The 19,060-nt window shown below is 35.2% G+C and overlaps 3 protein-coding genes across 3 annotated transcripts; all 3 read left to right on the top strand.

Annotated features, from left to right (window-relative positions):
• Positions 1-810: 810 nt before the first annotated feature.
• On the top strand, positions 811-11,728 carry LOC110683997 (golgin candidate 6-like). The gene is made up of 20 exons (XM_021860390.1): positions 811-980; positions 1,453-1,514; positions 2,035-2,087; positions 3,860-3,987; positions 4,073-4,125; positions 5,248-5,394; positions 5,484-5,557; positions 5,903-5,972; positions 6,256-6,309; positions 6,387-6,482; positions 6,972-7,022; positions 7,107-7,193; positions 7,307-7,420; positions 7,534-7,605; positions 7,743-7,928; positions 8,491-8,594; positions 8,677-8,725; positions 9,555-9,620; positions 9,801-10,577; positions 10,884-11,728. The coding sequence occupies exons 2-20, from the start codon at positions 1,491-1,493 to the stop codon at positions 11,424-11,426; spliced, it is 2,748 nt and encodes a 915-aa protein (XP_021716082.1). The 5' UTR covers positions 811-980; positions 1,453-1,490; the 3' UTR covers positions 11,427-11,728.
• Positions 11,729-12,141: 413 nt separating this feature from the next.
• Positions 12,142-14,466, top strand: LOC110683998 (mitochondrial phosphate carrier protein 3, mitochondrial-like). Its single transcript, XM_021860391.1, has 6 exons — positions 12,142-12,548; positions 12,796-13,157; positions 13,259-13,302; positions 13,574-13,788; positions 13,919-14,043; positions 14,145-14,466. Exons 1-6 carry the CDS (start codon positions 12,225-12,227, stop codon positions 14,185-14,187), a joined length of 1,113 nt encoding a protein of 370 aa, XP_021716083.1. The 5' UTR covers positions 12,142-12,224; the 3' UTR covers positions 14,188-14,466.
• Positions 14,467-15,523: 1,057 nt separating this feature from the next.
• Positions 15,524-17,824, top strand: LOC110683943 (mitochondrial phosphate carrier protein 3, mitochondrial-like). The gene is made up of 6 exons (XM_021860339.1): positions 15,524-15,979; positions 16,227-16,588; positions 16,699-16,742; positions 17,047-17,261; positions 17,350-17,474; positions 17,582-17,824. The coding sequence occupies exons 1-6, from the start codon at positions 15,653-15,655 to the stop codon at positions 17,625-17,627; spliced, it is 1,119 nt and encodes a 372-aa protein (XP_021716031.1). The 5' UTR covers positions 15,524-15,652; the 3' UTR covers positions 17,628-17,824.
• The last annotated feature ends 1,236 nt before the right edge of the window (positions 17,825-19,060 follow it).

Genomic DNA, 19,060 nt, shown 5'->3' with positions numbered 1-19,060 from the left:
GGTTAACTATAATAATAATAATTAATAACAACAATTTTAACAATAAAAATATCAATAATAATAATTAATAACAACAACTATAACAATAACAATAACAACAAAAATAAATAATAACAACAATTGTAACAATAATAATAATTAATAACAACAATTATAACAACAACAATAACAAATTAACAATTAACAACAATAATAATTAAACAAGATTATTCTAATAATAACAATAAAACAATAATAAATTTAAGATTAGTTTAGATCTTACAACCGTGCTTCAACGCTCCACTAATTACGATTACGAACTTTTTAATTTTTTCCGATATTAGGAAAATAATTAGAGAATTTAAGAGAATAATTAGAGAATTTAAGAAAATAAGGATTATTAGAGATTTAGAGAATATAAGAGATAAGAAGAAGAGATTGTGATTTTGTGATTTGGGAATGAAATGGAGGTGAGTATTTATAGAATTTTTGGCAAAAAACTAGCCGTTTATAGCCGTTTAACTAGCCGTTTAACTAGCCGTTGGCCCGCGGGCCGTGCCTGCGGGCCAGCACGGCGGGCCAGCATGGCGGGCCTTGCTCGTGCTCGTGCCGGGCCGTGCCTGGGAATTCTCCACCGTGTCCGTGGCACGGCCCGTGGCACGGAAGTCGAACTTCGTGCCGTGCCGTGCCGTGCTTGACTTCGGGCCGTGCCGGGCTGCTCCGAACGGCGGGCCGTGCCGGGCGGCACGCGGGCCAACCCGGCCCGTGCCCAGGTTTACTTAAAACACTTTTGCCCTCGTGATAAACAAATGGAGTTAAATTGGGATTTTGTACTCCTCCCATGTTTATTTTTTTCCTTTTCCTCCTTTGGATCTTATTTCATCTCGCTTGCCCTGCCTCGCTGCACACCCTTCCCCCTCTCTCCTCCATTGAAGCGTACTCTGAATACTCCATTGAAGCGATTTCTGAGCTTTCTCTCCTCAATTGAAGCAGCTTCTGAAGTAAGATTTTTAATTTTTTTAAAATCATCGAACATCAATTTCACGATATACTGTTAATCGTTGATTTAGTTGTCAGTATACTCAATTTAGGGATCTTCTAAGGTGGATGATTGTAGTATTGATTATAATCACTCAAGTTATGAAAGATCATAACGACTGATTTCATTGCTATAAATATAATTAATTCATATTCTTAAGCGAGAAGAATTAAATGTGACAATTGAATCAAATTTAGTTGATAATGTGTTGCAGACTTTGGTTTATATTATCCTTTAATGTCAGGAAGAAACTAGAATCACAACCTTCTTTCGGCCTCGGGCGGCTGCCCCTCTTGCCCTCGCTTAGGGACGGGCTTAATTTGATATTAAAGAGTTTAAAGACTCCAACTTTAATCATTTGATAATAGATAAGAATTCAATCATTTGGGGTTACAAATTTTAATTTACATTATTCTGTGATTACTGATGTTCAGGTTAGCACGAACGCGGTTGAAGTGGCAAGTTAATTAGGATGGATTTTGTATCTGGCTATAAGGTTCATCTCAATTCCTCTTGCATATGTCATCTATCTTCGTAAACTTTTATTCACATATCATCTGTAATTTCGGGTGTGATGATAATTATTGATGAATGTGATATTAGTCATTATACTATTCTTGGCTCTACGGCAGCATCATGAATCGTGCATCATATTATTGAATTGATCAATGTGAGCTCAAACATAGTGTTGAGTAGGGGCATAATAAACTTAGAGTGTATTTTCGGGTTTTTGTGAACTTTTTTTGTTATCTATGGGATAAGGCTTCATACCGCAGCTTTCTTACTCTGCCTTAGGCGGGAGCCTGTTTGTAGGCGTTGGAGATTTGGGGTAATTTTTTGTTAATGTTGAAAAATAATTGTATACTAGTCTATATAGACATTCTTGGAGAATGAGTTCCCTTACTAATGCTTGTAGTTGATTTAAGCATTGGGAGTTTGTATCTCTGTTTGCTTTTATATTGAATATCTTTTGACAGCACTAAAAGCATTTTAAAATTGTGGCAATTTCTTGACAGGGAGTTGTTGGGCGTGTGTTCGGAAATGATAATGCTACTTCAAATGAAGATAGGTGAGTTATTGTGCATATATTCCGTGGCTAATTTACATACACTTTCTATGAATTATACTGGGAATTATGGCTTATTTTAACTAACCTCTCCCTCCATTTGGAAATAATAGTCAGATTAACTATTTTAGGATGTATGTAAAAAGTTGCATTTTCTAAAATAGTTATGATTTGTCTTTGGCTTTCCCTATATACTCTTATAAAGGTTAGTAACGAGGAGAATATGAGAATAATCGAACTACAATAGAGGGTCATTGATTAAAATAGTGTCATATCCTACGCTATATTATGTTGATATTGATTTCGGATGAAGGAAGTTATTATTATCAGAATGACCCTTCAAGAACCTTAACTGAATGCATTTCGAGGCTCAGCTGACTGATTATGATGGGCAGATGAAACCTTCACTTTCAATTATAGCAATTAGTCTTCAAGGAACATAAAGAAAAGCTTGTCTCCCATTATGCCAGGAATTTTAGAAGTTTGATCCTGTGGTACATTATGTTTTATGCTTGAATCCTGATAGGCTTGAAACTAAGTGGGTAAATGAAGAATATTGCTGTTGGATTTGAGGTAAAAGGTTGGTGTAGCTATCTGTACATTCAATTAAATGTGATAATATATTCCATTGATAAAGATTGTGGGGTAGATCATATGACTTTTTATGGACAATTTGGGAGGTAAATTATTGTGCTGAAAAGAGGGAGATCAAAGTTTTATAGATGGAAGGTTATAGGGAGGTGTATTATCAGACTAAAGATTGCTGGTTCCTTAATGGGAATGATTTGAATGAAGCCATGTGGGTTGTTGGGAGGGGGAGAGGAATTGTTTGTAATGAACTGGAAATTTGTGCCAGAAAATTGCTGGGGAAAGAAGGTAGATTTTTTGCATTCAGACCTGGAAATAAAAGATAATACAACTATACAAGTATGTAATTGACTAGACTAATAGATAGGAGTAGTAGTGTAGGCAAAGCATAATAAGTTGTTAAAATCAGTGTAAAGAGGAAGGAAATTCTATATAAAGAGGAGATAGGTGAGAGAAAAATTGTGGAGATTATTGTTGAGTACTTTTTTTAGTTTGTTTTAGCACTTTTGGAGAGAACAAGCCTCTCAAGATAATTTCTAACTAACATAAACTCTAAAATGATGTAATTCTAACTAACATGCAAAGGTTAATGTGTTGAAGTCAATCAGGGTAGACGAAACAGATGCAAGCCCGTAAGTTGTCCATTAGTTAACTTAAATTAGTCCAAATAAGCAATTGCAACTTAGAACTATAATATTATCCACAACCAATAACTACATAGATCAACTAAATTAAATGTTTTTGAGTCTTCTTGCATCTGCACTAGAAAAGCTTGTAACTTTATCCCTATTTTTCTTTCTGACCATCACCCTTAGCTCTGCCAAGTAGCACGATTTTGTGACATATCTAGCAAAGCATTCTATCATCAATTGCATTTTTCTGCAAAATAACCGGGGAACTTTCCTGTAAATTGAAAATTGATGTTGGGGAGAGAAAAGGGGTAATTTGGCAGGGATAATAGATGTGGAGGTGCAGAGTTGGGCCTATACAGAGCCTCAAAAGGTATGACAGAAACTGTAGAGCCTAAAGTTTTCTACTATATCTGCAAGCATGAATAGTGTTAGGAGATTTATGTTGTTTTTTGTAAGTTGGAGCCTGTGATTTCTTTGAAATGTAATATTCCGATGTTGGTGATCTTTCCACTCCTCACTGTATATGCTACATAATTGATTTTCTTTGGTTGATAGTTATGTTGAACGGTTGCTTGATCGAATAAATAATGGTGCAAAGGCTGAGGATAGAAGGATGGCAATGGTTGAACTTCAATCTGTTGTTGCAGAAAACCATTCTGCACAGCTAGCTTTTGGAGCAATGGGTTGGTATCTTTCTCGTGGTAAAACTTTCTTGGACTGCAATACACTAGATTGATTTCTCTCATATTTTCTCTTTTGGGTTTGCAGGCATGCCAGTATTACTAAGTGTGCTGAAGGATGAGCGAGATGACGTAGAAATGGTTTGAATTCTTCACTTTTATTAGACATTATTTTTCCTAACAGTTGGTGATGTATATGATACTGCTGCAAGTGTTGTATTTACTTATCATATGCTCATTTTATGAACTCCTGACATCCCATATTAAGTGCTACATACAATTTTATAAGGTCAGCAAAAACTTTGACCGCACCTTTTTCACGAAAACATAAGACATTAAATTATTATGTGGGATCTTGTTAGATTCATTTCAATGTGTATTAATATATCTATTATTATAATTTCAATCCTTTCCTGGAATCCAAAATACACTGTATGTGAAGGTCCTTACTGTGCTTCCCTATGATCGTTCAAACATAAATTTCTATTGTTTTTCCCTCTATTATCAATCCACTAGATTTGTCTCTTTACATTATGCTTTCTAGTAAAGCTTCTATACTGAGTTAACTGAGATGACAAGAGAAAGATCTGAATTATTCCACCCCAGTGGATATTGAACTTACTGCAGTTTAGGGAATTCCAGTGAGTCTGAAGTTCAAGCTGTGTACTTCCTCCATCTCATTAATCTTCCTTTTCATTGTAGCAATAAAAACTAGAGAGGGGTGGGGGGGGGGGTGGGGATGGGATGTATTATGTAATCCATTTATTTTTATTAAGTAGTATAAGTGGACCATGTGGCGGGGCGAGGGAGTGATACAGAAAAAAATATCTTTTCCATGAAAGGAATAAAGTAAAATTAGTTTTCTTTTCCATGAAAGGAATAAATTAAAATTAGGAAGATAAAAGAGGTACGCACATAAATGGAAAGTAGAAGGGTCAATGAAGAACAGAGTGAATATCTGAACTTGGACACATTTTGAACTACTGGTTTCATCTTTCCTTTTGCCTGAATTGATATTCATGTTGTGATGGGCACAAATGTTTGGGGTTCTATTAACATAGACCATATTATCTTTGTAATTTTTTCCTTAACATCGACACTGTGCTTAATACACAGAACCTTTTTTTTCCCATACTTTCCAGTGAATAACAGTTTTGGTCGGTTTACTTAGCAGAACAGAGTCCATCAGATACTTTCTTTGTTGCCTTATAGCTACTTATAGAATGTTGAGTCACTAAAATATTTTCTACTTGGTGCATACAGATTCGAGGTGCTTTAGAAACCCTTGTTAGTTCTTTGACTCCTCTTAATCATGCAAAAATGGCAAAGATTGAAGTGGAGCCATCTAAGTTGAATGCTGATTTATTATCAAGAGAAGTAGACAACATATCTCTCCTTCTCAGCTTGTTGGTGAGAACTGTTTATGTATCTCATTCATTTAGTCATATAATTTATTGAGTTCTTTGCTTGTTTAATGTGCAATATTTTTCACCTTTCAGGCGGAGGATGATTTCTATGTAAGATACTATACCCTACAAGTATTAACTGCTCTTCTCACAAATTCGCTAAACAGGTGTTTGTCTACCTGTATATTTTCTCTCTTATATTATACTTCCTTCGTTTTTTTTAGTTAACACATTTTTTTAATCATGTTTGCCAACACACAATTTTAAGGGTGAAAAATCTCTAATTATCAATATGTAAAAATTTATAAAAAGTTGATATTAATAAAATTTACATTGAAACGATTCAAACAATATCCCACATGACTATGTTTTGTCGTAGCTATAAATCACAAAAGCTTGTCAGAGTACAATTTGTGAATAGTGTCAAAACTCAAAAGTCAAAGCGTGTCAACTAAAAAAAAGAGGTATTATATTTTGAGCTGTATAGTGACTCATGATGCACTTATGTTCAGATTACAAGAGTCAATTTTGACTATTCCTCGTGGCATAACTCGACTGATGGACATGCTGATGGATCGTGAGGTAACGTGTTATTGGAAATGATTAATATTCTTGCAATAGCTCATGAATCTGACATAATTATGTAAAACTGGTTTTCACATTTAGTTATTTTACTGAGATTAGGTTGGGGTGCCACATATTTTTTTTTAATCCCTGGATACGACTTTCTAATATTATTTAATACCTGCTATACATACTATGTCCAAAATTCTTCTGTTTCCCTCCTCATTTTACCATTTGTTTTGCCTTCCCTTCAATATTATTTTGGGCTTTGCTGAAACATTTTATTTGGTCTTTCTGCTAGGTTATACGCAATGAGGCCTTGCTGCTCCTTACGTACTTGACTCGTGAAGCTGAGGTTGGAATTCCCCGTTGATGCTTTACTTGAGCAGTTAGCATGCATCTTGTTTACTAAGAATTGTTTCTTTTATGTAGGAAATACAAAAAATTGTAGTGTTTGAAGGAGCTTTTGAGAAGATATTTACCATTATGAAAGAGGAAGGTGGTTCGGATGGTGGAGTTGTTGTTCAGGTGAGCTGATTCTCAGACTCAGTGTGCAATTGTGCATATTTCCATACTTTGGGAAGCTCTTCTTCTTTACATTTAATAAAAGAAATTATAGTAAGAGATAATTTGTATACTAACACTCTAAAATAAGAAGAATAGCTGTCTTAAAATTTGTCAGTCATGCTTTAGAACTAGTAGCAACATGAAATAAAACCCCTTAGGGTTGCACCAAATTGCATCAGCTATGCTATCCTTTCCTTTTCAGATTCTTGTTTGTCATCTTTATTATAGACTTAGATCCCTAACCAAAAATTGGATTATTATGAACTCGGGCTTGGTATGTTCAGTCCTCGCAATAACACATCCTTGTAACCTGATGCTGAAAAACGACCTTTGGGTTTTTTGAACTACGAGCTCTGATGCCTTTTCTTCTCTTTGCTTGATACTGTTTATTTTTAATGCCTGAAAGTTCTGAAGTTACTTAGGGCTTATGCTTACTTCATTTTTGTGCAGGATTGTCTTCAACTCTTGAATAATATATTGCGTAACAATACCTCTAATCAGGTAAGTTCCTATTGAATTTGTTGATTTGGTTGTATATTGACCGTATTCTACTGCTAACTATGTCCTTTCACATACGTGGATTAGACTCTATTGAGGGAGACAGTGGGATTTGATCCTATAATATCACTTTTGAGGCTTCGAGGAGTCTCTTATAGCTTTACACAGCAAAAGGTTGGAAACTTATGTAACCTGATACATTTATTTACTTATAATAACTATGTTCTTAACTTTGAATGGCTCACTGGTATATTTTATTCTCCTGTTAAAAACCATCATACCAGTAGACAATAAATCTGCTCAGCACATTGGAGACTGTTAATCTGCTGATAGCCAGTGGTCCACAAGCTGAAACAGGGAAAGATACGAATAGTATGACCAACAAGACAGTCTTGGTTCAGGTTTGTCAAACCCTTATTTTTATTGCACTTTTGTTTCAGCTTGTCTTGAGAGTGAATTTTTATTAATCTTTTTATTATATCTTTTTATTATATATTCTACTCATTTATTGCAGAGAAAAGTATTGGATTATCTCCTTATGCTAGGAGTTGAGAGCCAATGGGCTCCTGTTACTGTTCGTTGTGCGGTATGATATATTCTTCCTTGTGGTTCTCTGTTGGTTATTATTCTTCCTAACGGATCCTAGTATTGTTGATGCTGTTTTCTTCTACTGGTGATGTGTGTAACCATAATCTTCACAATAGTGTTGCTAAATTGTTTCAGGCTCTACATTGTATTGGTGATATAATTGCTCGACATCCTAAGAACATTGACGAGCTTGCTAGCAAAGTTCTTGGAGAAGAACCACAAGTAGAACCTGCTCTAAATTCCATTCTTCGAATCATTTTACGAACTTCTAGCATGCAAGAGTTTGTTGATGCCGATTATGTTTTCAAGAACTTTTGTGAGGTAGGTAGACTGAAGTATATAAAGATTCTTTTTTTTTTTTTTTTTTTAATATTTTTTTTAAAGAGTGGGGAAAAAAAAAAAGGAGAAATGGAGAATATGATGAACAGGTAGTGCTATAAGGCCGCTACCTAGTCCAAAAGCTTTCTGGATATAGTCTTTTAGGACTACTTTGGGAGGACTTAATTGGTATGTCACTGATAGCCCGTTTGGTAAGTGGTAAATTGGTAATAAATGGTGGGAATGGGACTGAATTTTTACATTTATATGTAAGAAAAATAAGTGTCCATTTCCATGGTAATGCTAGTTCACTCCAAATTATCAATTTTTCTTCACAAATATTCATTACCAACCATACCATTTGTGGTGTGGTATTAGGTGGTAATGGACATTCTTAAAGAAAAACACAAGTTTGGTGATGAGATTGCATTACTATAGACACTATGATGTTATTTTGCTTGCCATAATTATATTTAAATTCATTTTCATTACCATTATTTATAAATTGCTACCAAATGGGCCATGATGGTTGGAAATGATTTTTTGCCTACCTTGCTTAAAACAGAATAATCCTGATGGTCAGCGACTATTAGCATCCACATTGACACCCCAGCCACAGTCAATGGCTCATGCTCCACTAGAAGATGATGTAAATATGTCATTTGGAAGGTTCTTTTCTGACATCCCATCTGATATCTTTGCAGTATTGTTTGATTAGGGTAGTTATTCAGAAAAGGTCTCTGTTTTGCAGTATGCTGCTCCATGGTCTGTCGATGAGTGAAAGTGATGGTGATCTTGAGGTAATATTTTATATATATCTACGATTTATAAAAGAACCTGTAACAACTAACATAATATGAGTTTATGCTTTCAGTCAATCCATTGATGGTCTTCGTACCAATTTGCTAGCCTATGTTTGTGACTGACTTCATGAATTCTATCTTGACCTTAACTTGTTAGTCTTGCTGTACAGGAGCAGGGCTATGAATGCCAACAACGACAAAGGCCCTGTGCAAATTTAAAAATCAGGCCTTTAATTCATAAATTCAAAGATAATTTTTATCAACAAAACATAAAACTTTAATAAGTTATCAATTTTATGATAAAATTGAAAATTAAAAGAGCAGGTTTCAAAATACATCTCCAAAACCCAACAAATTTACATATGATGCACATGCTCTCTTTGTATATATCGAAAGTAGTACTAGTATAACAAAATACCAAATTTGAGGCCCCTTTTTTGTGGGCCCTATGTGGTCAATCACCTTGCATATGCTCAAAACCACCCCTTTCTATTTTCCAAATGGTAAGCAGTGTTGACACTCAGACATCTTAAATGGCATATGGTGGCTGTGTAGGCCTCAAAGTAGTAGCTGATGTCTCAACCTCGCACTATAATATTTCCATAAGAATAAATTTAAAGTGAAGCTTCCCTTTCCTATGAAATAATAGAGAAGAAATAGAAAATAGAAAACATAGGGTATTTGTTAAACATTTTTCCTGTTCTCTTCATGCATACCATATATACCTGTATTATTTTACTTCCTCCAACCTCCATCTGTCTAGTGTCTACTATATTTGGTTTATAAAACGGTCAGTAATTTGTTTATTTATTTTTTGTTGGTGCAGATATGTGCACGGGCTGCTAGTGTTTTGTCTCATATGCTGAAGGACAACACCCAGTGCAAAGAGAAGGTATATTTCTTGTCTATTTATTTCTCTGTACTAATCATATTTATGTTCTAAACTTCTGTTCCCACTGGGAAACCCATAGTCTCTTATCTCATTGCCCCTTCTAGTTCACCTTCTCTAGCTTATATTTGGCCTGTGTTATGCTTACATGTCATTGTGTATTCAATTTGACAAAAATTTCAGGCTTTAAAAGTTGAGCTGGGGGCAACAATGCAGTCTATGGGGACCCCTGAGCCATTAATGCACCGCATGGTAAAGTACTTGGCTGTTTCTTCTTCCATGGATAGTAAAGATGGAAAGTCAAATGGAAAAGCAGATCTTTACATTCAGGAAATGATTCTCAAACTTCTGATAGTGTGGCTTGTTGATTGCCCTAGTGCGGTGGATTGTTTTCTTGATGCACGCCCCCATCTCACCTATCTTCTTGAGTTGCTGACAAATCAATCTGCAACAGTATGCACTCGGGGGCTAGCTGCTGTTCTTTTGGGAGAGTGTGTTCTGTACAATAAGTGTATTGAAAATGGTAAAGATTCTTACGGCATAGTTGATGCAATCAGTCAAAAAGCTGGGCTTACCTCATTCTTTCTGAAGTTTGATGAGATGCAAAAGAACTTCCTGTTTTCCTCCAAGAAGCTTTCTGAACAGCACAAACCTTTGACTAGATCCAATGGTGCTAGTATGGAGGATGTTGACAACGAACAAGATGATGCTAGTGTGACGGACAAGAGAACTGACAATGAGGTGCATCCAATTCTGGCTTCACTCTTTGATGCTGGCTTTGTTGCAATGGTTGGTAGCTTGGAGATTAACATAAGAGAGAGATTTGTCGAGGTTTATAGTAATCCAAAAGCAAAGGTGGCAGTTGTTCCTGCTGAATTGGATCAAAGAAGTGGGGAGAGTGATGGGGATTATATTAAGCGTCTTAAAACCTTCGTGGAGAAACAGTGCTCTGAAATCCAGGTAAACAGTTTAATCTGAAGTCTTTATCTATCTGCTTCCCTTCCAATTTGAAGTTTTCTTTCATTTATTTAATTACTTATTGTGTATGGAGTGGCAGTGGGGATGTTTAATCATCTGGAAGCTATAATTTTGTCTTCCTGTAGTATAAGAAACTAAGAATCGCCGAATTTAACATATATATACATCATTCCTATTTTTGGAATTTTTTAATTTATTGAATAGAGGATTTATGTAACATTATAACTTTATATTTGGGAACCGATGGAAATGGCTTTGATAAACTGTGAACTATTTTGTCTTGTGAAGGATCTCCTTGGCCGTAATGCTAGCTTAGCTGAAGGCATGGCTATGTCAGGCACAGGGTCTGAGCAAAAGACTGGTGGGCCGTCAGAGAGAGTCCAGGTGGAGACATACCGCAGAGAACTGCGAGAAGCAACTCAGCGACTTGAGATGCTCAAGAATGAGAACGCTAAACTTGGAAATGATGTTTCCATGTACCAGAATTTGGCTAGTAAAATGGAGTCTGAATTGAAGAGCTTATCCGATGCTTATTGCAGTCTGGAACAGGCCAACTCCCAATTCGAGAAAGAGGTCAAGTCTTTAAGAAGTGGGGGCGCTTCACCTTACCCAGATATTGAGGCAATTAAAGAGGAAGCGAGAGAAGAAGCGCAGAAGGATAGTGAGGCAGAGTTAAATGACTTACTTGTTTGCTTAGGACAAGAGCAAAGCAAAGTTGAGAGACTTACTGCTAGGCTGTTGGAGCTAGGAGAGGATGTTGACCAGCTGCTTGAAGGAGTTGGAGACGATACTGGCTTACCTGACGATGATGATGAAGACGATGAGGAGTGATTTATGCTCTATGTAAAATCTCTTTTTTCTTATCCACTCTTGCAGAATTACGTATTTATTTATTTGCATGTGTTAAATTATTACCATGTCCTGTACATTATCTCTAGTCAGTTGTACAGTTGATTTGTTGATGGTACACAGGAATTGGATTATAATCCGTTATGTGAGCCAAAATTCAAAGTTACTCGAATTTTGTAATAATCACTGACTAAGATCAATGTAAAAACACCTCACCAAGTTGGGCGTATCATGTACATCGATCGATTGAAGACTAATTACATGCATGTTTCTTTTGGAGGGAATTCGCTCGCAAAATTTATAAAATGCCATGTTAAGCTGTAAACTGCAATTTCTGCAAAACAAGCAGGATAAAACTAACAAGGTGATCTACATTTATCATAAATTGGCTTACCTTATTTGCTTCTCCACTCAAACATATATCTTGTACAACCGTTGAATGTCTTACACAAATTGAACAAGTCGACAACTTAGATTTTATGTATAACAGCAACATTCTAGAGAAAGCCAAAGCTGACCTTTCAATTTGCAGAAAAGTAGAGTCTTTTAAGACGACATTGATGATTAACATGCTTAGTATTATGCTTCAAATTCAAATACACCTCCATGCTTACTTTTCCAACTTTCTTGGTCAATCCACGTTTCAACATATAATACGAAGTAATAAAAAAGTATAAAATGTTCTTTGAATTTTCATACAATTGCAAATATATAATTATATATTAACTGCTTTCCTAAATCATTTTCTAACCTTGAGCATTTTTTGCAATATCAACAACAATGGTGATCTCTGAGAACTCTCGTCAATCCTCTATGATCCCCTCCTTCCTATACTCCTCTTTGTCGTCCTCCTCCTCGTCTATGAGTTCTCTTCAATTTGATCATGCCACATACGATTCCTCGAAGTCTAACAACTTTCTTCTCCCTTCATCATCAACAAATGGAGTAGCGTCAAAGAATAACATCATGGTTGCTTCTCCTAGTGAGAAGATAAAGATGTATTCGCCCGCGTTCTATGCAGCTTGTACTGCTGGTGGAATGCTTAGCTGCGGTCTTACTCATACTGCTGTTACTCCTCTTGATCTTGTCAAGTGTAATATGCAGGTAAATTTTCATCTTAATCATCTTTTTTGTTGTTCTGATTAGAGTTTAATGGTTTCCTATTGATATTATGCCTCCGGTTAGTTACATGTACTTAATGTGTCATATAATCTAAGATGTAAATACTTTATGATGTTGTGAATTTAGAAGTTGGGTTTTTGTTTGTAGTCTTTTTCTTGGGATATTCTGCAAGAGGTTTTTGGTCCTAAGCTTCAGCAATATATCTCATAAAAGTTACCTGATTATTCAGATTGATCCATCAAAGTATAAAAACATAAGCTCTGGGTTCGGAATTTTGATGAGAGAGCAAGGGATTAAGGGGTTGTTCAAGGGTTGGGCACCAACTTTTCTTGGTTACAGTGCTCAAGGAGCTTTCAAAATGGGGGGTTATGAGTTCTTCAAGAAGTATTATTCAGATATCGCGGGTCCTGAGAACGCAGCCAAATACAAAACTCTGATATACTTGGCTGGCTCTGCATCCGCAGAGGTGATTGCTGATGTTGCTCTTTGCCCTTTCGAGGCTGTGAAAGTTCGTGTGCAGACTCAACCTGGCTTTGCTCGAGGCCTGTCTGACGGTCTTCCTAAGTTTATCAAGTCTGAAGGTGTTATGGGGTATAATAACAATTGGCCTTTCCTTATATTTTTTGTCAAAAAAACTTGCAATATTATCAAGCTACAACTTCTTACCTATAAGATTGAGCATTTTCTTACAGATTGTACAAAGGACAAGTTCCTCTTTGGGGCCGTCAGATTCCATGTAAGTGAACTTATTCTCCTTTCATTGGTTTTCGTCATCTATTTTCTTCAGCTCTCATGTCTATATATATACGAGTATGAACTATTTAGGTGAAATGAATATTACGTCTACATATCTTAGAACAAAAATCGGATGATGCTACCTTATGTGATTGAAATATTGAATAAGCTCAGTGATTTTCCAATGTCTTAATAAGTTTTTCATATTCATTAATAATGCTTTAAGTATGGCGGTAATGGGAAGGTAAAATTCGACTTGGTTTTGATTGCAGATACAATGATGAAGTTTGCATCATTTGAGACCATTGTGGAGCTAATGTACAAGCATGCCATTCCGACACCTAAAGACGAGTGTAGCAAGACAATGCAGCTTGGTGTTAGCTTTGCTGGTGGATATATTGCTGGAATATTTTGTGCTGTTGTATCACATCCTGCAGACAACTTAGTTTCCTTCCTAAACAATGCCAAGGGTGCATCTGTTGCTGATGTAAGCTTCCAAATTTAATCCTTATTACATTATTCTGTATCTTTTCAATTCTATAAAATCAATTTATAGTACCAAATTCTGTATTGCATAAAGTTTATAAGCCTCCATTAACACATTTTAAATTCTGCAGGCTGTGAAGAAGTTAGGACTAGTGGGTTTATTTACGCGTGGCCTTCCCCTTCGTATAGTCATGATTGGAACCCTGACTGGTGCTCAATGGGGTATCTATGATGCTTTTAAAGTGTCTGTTGGCTTGTAAGTTACATACTCTAGTTGTGTTCTCATCATATCGACTCATGCTTTCCTCGAAATACATTTTTAACTTCTCTGAACTCCTCATTTTGTGTGCTTTATAGGCCAACTACTGGTGGAGGTTCTGCTTCCGAAGCTAAAGAGTGAAGTTAGTTGTCATCAACAGTGGACAATTGTGGAAACTAAAATTCTTCTCATAATTGTACATTGATGCCTATTTTGACAGATTGCATACAACATTCTTACATGAATTCGTTTATCTTTGTGAATGGGTTTTAAGAACTCGTTTATAGATATCAAAAACAAATAAAGTGAAGTAGCTAGTGATGATCAATTGTATAATTTTTGGTTCTATGATGAATTTTGTATGTGCTTAATACGTGTACAAAATTACCATATAGTTATACAAGATAACTTTTGTTTCTATGATAAATTTGAGTAGCTATAGTTATGAAAAGTAGTAGCCCCTTGAAGTTGGAGATGTAGATTTTGAATGTACTCAATTTGCCAATTACATATTTAAATTGTTTTCCATCTTCAATCTTGGCAAGTATACAAAGTACATACTAGAAATTCGCTCCGATGAAAGAACATGAACTAGCAATAATACTGAATCGCAGTTTAAACTTGTTCATACACATATCCAACTCAATACGGAGTGATTAATCCTAGTAATGAAAAACAGGGTTCATAATACAAAGAGCGACTTGGTTATCATTGTAAAGTCTATCTCATTTGCTTATGTGACTTTTAGAGTTGATAAGGGAGATAGAGACCATGGTAATTCACAAGTACTTACTAATATGAACAGCTCAATAATCTATTATTTTTTTCTGCAGAGGAGCTTGATATTATAGCTTGAATGTTCACCTTAAAAGCTGCACATCTATGGGTTCTTGCAGCTTGATTCCTGTAAGAATTTCTATAAAACACGAGCAACATGAATGGTAAGAATGTAAAATTAACAGAACTTGAGTTATTCATGTCAACTTTCAAGTGCAATATATCAAAATTTACAAGTAAGAAATAAAAAGTCTTTGCAAAAGAAGATAGCGGAGTAGCTATGTAACAAAGAAGGTTCATCTGTTACCTTTGTTGGGTGTATCATGTACATTGTTCGATTCAAGAAAAATTACATGCATGATTCTTTTGGGATGAATCAAAACTCTACAAAGAATAAGGCCAAATTTAAACTAAGCTTTAATTACTCTGCAAAATGAGCAGCATAAAACTAACAAGGTGTTCTACATTTATCATCGACTAGTTAGCTACCCTGTTTACTTTCCCAATCAAACAAATATCTTATACAACCGTTGTATATCCTATTCTACACACGGTGACTTTAGCAGGTGAGAATGTTTCACGTATACTGTATAAGAGCAACATTTTAGAAAATGTCAAAGTTGACAACCTTCCAATTTGCCAGGAAAGTAAGAAATTATGCTTCAAGTACACCTCCATGCTTACGTTTTCCATATTTTTTTTGGTCAACAAGCACAAATGATTCTTCCCTTTGAATTTTCAGACAAATCCAATTTATTTATATGTACATTAACAATTGATTTCCTACATTATATTCTAACCTTTGGCACTTTGTGCAATAATAACAAAGATGGTGATCTTCGAGAACTATAGTCACTCCTCGATGATCCCCTCCTTCCTATACCCCTCTTCGTTGTCCTCCTCCTCCTCCTCTTTGAGTTCTCTTCAATTTGATCATGCCACTTACGATTCCTCGAAGTCTAACAACTTTCTTCTCCCTTCATCATCAACAAATGGAGTAGTGTCAAAGACTAACATCATGGTTGCTTCTCCTAGTGAGAAGATAAAGATGTATTCGCCCGCATTCTATGCAGCTTGTACTGCTGGTGGAATGCTTAGCTGCGGTCTTACTCATACTGCTGTTACTCCTCTTGATCTTGTCAAGTGTAATATGCAGGTAAATTTTCATCTTAATCATCTTTTTTGTTTTTCTGATTAGAGTATAATGGTTTCCTATTGATATTACGCCTCCGGTTAGTTACATGTACTTAATGTGTCATATAATCTAAGATGTAAATACTTTATTATGTTGTGAATTTAGAAGTTGGGTTTTTGTTTGGAGTCTTTTTCTTGGGATATTCTGCAAGAGGTTTTTGGTCCTAAGCTTCAGCAATATATCTCATAAAAGTTACCTGATTGTTCAGATTGATCCAGCAAAGTATAAAAACATAAGCTCTGGGTTCGGAATTTTGATGAGAGAGCAAGGGATTAAGGGGTTGTTCAAGGGTTGGGCACCAACTTTTCTTGGTTACAGTGCTCAAGGAGCTTTCAAATACTGCGGCTATGAGTTCTTCAAGAAGTATTATTCAGATATTGCAGGTCCTGAGTACGCAACCAAATACAAAACTCTGATTATCTTGGCTGGCTCTGCATCCGCAGAGGTGATTGCTGATGTTGCTCTTTGCCCTTTCGAGGCTGTGAAAGTTCGTGTGCAAACTCAGCCCGGGTTTGCACAAGGCCTGTCTGATGGCCTGCCTAATTTTGTCAAGTCTGAAGGTGTTATGGGGTATGCATGGTTTCTCACTTACTACAGTTGGTTTTTCCTTTTATCATCAACAATCATGATAATGTCTAGCTACAACTTCTTATCTACAAGATTGAATTTCTTTCTTACAGATTGTTCAAAGGACAAGTTCCTCTATGGGGCCGTCAGATTCCTTGTAAGTCAACTTGTTTTATCTGGTTTTCGTCGTTTTTTTCTTAATAAATTCTCATGTCTATATATATGACCTATTTAGGTGATTGAACTGAATTTTATGTGTAAATATCTTATAACAAATATCAAATGATACTAGCTTATGTGATTGAATTTAATAAGCTTAGTAATTTGCTAATGTCTTAATAAAGTTTTTCATATTCATTAATAATAATGCTTCAGGAACAGAGTTTGCATATCTAGTAGTGATAAGGTGTAGTATGATAGTGATGAGAAAAATGCCAAATTTGACTTGATTTTAATTGCAGATACAATGATGAAGTTTGCATCATTTGAGACCATTGTGGAGCTAATGTACAAGCATGCCATTCCGACACCTAAAGACGAGTGTAGCAAGACAATGCAGCTAGGTGTTAGCTTTGCTGGTGGATATATTGCTGGAATATTTTGTGCTGTTGTATCACATCCTGCAGACAACTTAGTTTCCTTTCTCAACAATGCCAAGGGTGCATCCGTTGCTGATGTACGCTTCCAAATTTCATCCTTGTTACATTATTACATCGTTACTCTATTGACATTCTTGCTAATTTTGTATAATACATCCTCTGCAGGCTGTGAAGAAGTTAGGACTATTAGGTTTATTTACGCGTGGTCTTCCCCTTCGTATAGTCATGATTGGAACTCTTACTGGTGCTCAATGGGGTATCTATGATGCTTTTAAAGTGTCTGTTGGCCTGTAAGTTACACATTCGATCTCTAGATGTCTTCTCAAATTGAACCGCGGTTTCCTTTAAATTTATTCTTAACATCTCTTAATAATCTCTCATTTTCTATGCTTTATAGGCCGACTACTGGTGGAGTTTCTCCTGCTACCCAACCCAAAGAGTAAACTGAGTGGTCGTCTACATTGGATAGGACAATAATCTCATGTTTTGTACTTCAAATCTTTGTACATTGATACCTATTTTGACATATTGTATACGTTCTTAGATGATTTTGTTCACTTTTTTAATTGTGTTGCATACATGACTTTTGGAAATCTGTTATCATGATTCATTTATTGACACCAAAAATAAATAAATTAAAGTACCTATATTGTGATGATTAATTTTGTATAGTTTTTGGTTCTATAACAAATTTTGTATGTGTTTAATACTTGTACAATAATCATATAGTTCCTAAAACGGAATTAAGTTGGGAATTCATGACAAAATCACGCGTAAATCGGTATAATTAATGTTAATCTATCCTCGATATTTCCTTTTTTAGCTTCTTAGTTTATCGTTTTCCTAATTAAAATTAGTCTGGAATTAAAACTGATGGGAAATAATAGAAGTTGCCCTTATATATTCTTATAATTATTACCCCCTTGAAGTTAGAGATGTAGATATAAATAATGCTCAATTTATAACTAATACCTATTTCAGTGTTAACATTACGTAATAGAGATGATATAGGGAAAGAATAATTTAAACTTGTATTTTAATCTATTTCATTTTCGTCCGTTTCAAAATACTTGACACGTTACTAAATAGGGAAGGGACCACTAATAAAAAAATATTTCCCTATACTCTTTTTGGGACCACAAACCCCAAAACCCAATTAAATCCTACAATTTTCTCTCCTTACTACCCCCTCCCCCACTTTTTGTTTTCTTACAATATAAAAATACAAAAGAAAATCCTTTATATAATAAACAAATGTTTTAAATGGACTAATTTGTAGTTTTCTTAAACTACGTGTCCACCCCAATGTCTCAAGTATTATGGGACGGAAGGAGTACTATATAGCAACGTATATATATAGTGCAAAACTAAGCTAAAAGTAAGGAACATAATCCCATTATCATTAGATCATGCCAAACATAGTAACATTAACCCACTAACAATAATATTGCTTATTAAAATAAGGCTTGCTTATTACTTGAAACTGGGACTATAGTTTTCAAAAACAATATTGAAAAATCAAGAGTGAAGAAGGGGCCCTTATAATAACAATGAGATTGAATTGTTGTAAGAGACTCAATTAATATAATGTGGATCTTGAGGTTTTAAAAATAAGAACTGATACACTTGATGAGTTTATAAAAATGAGATTGGATTGTAAGAAAAATAAGGCTGGAGTGATTAACAGTAAAAATACAATTAGACTAAGCATGGGTGTCTAAAGAATATATACTTGTTTCAATGTTTAAGTCAATACTTGATATAGAGATAAATACTTGTAATTCTCATTTTGTTCTTATCTTCAGCCTATAGTAATCTTCCATCGATTTTCATCAAATTTTATTGGATTATGCAATAATTCCAATATTATTATGTG

This window comes from Chenopodium quinoa, unplaced genomic scaffold, assembly GCF_001683475.1.
Source record: "Chenopodium quinoa cultivar QQ74 unplaced genomic scaffold, ASM168347v1, whole genome shotgun sequence".
NCBI classification, from domain to species: domain Eukaryota; kingdom Viridiplantae; phylum Streptophyta; class Magnoliopsida; order Caryophyllales; family Amaranthaceae; genus Chenopodium; species Chenopodium quinoa.
Note: the sequence above shows the minus strand (reverse complement) of the source record. Positions and strands in the feature narration are given on the sequence as shown.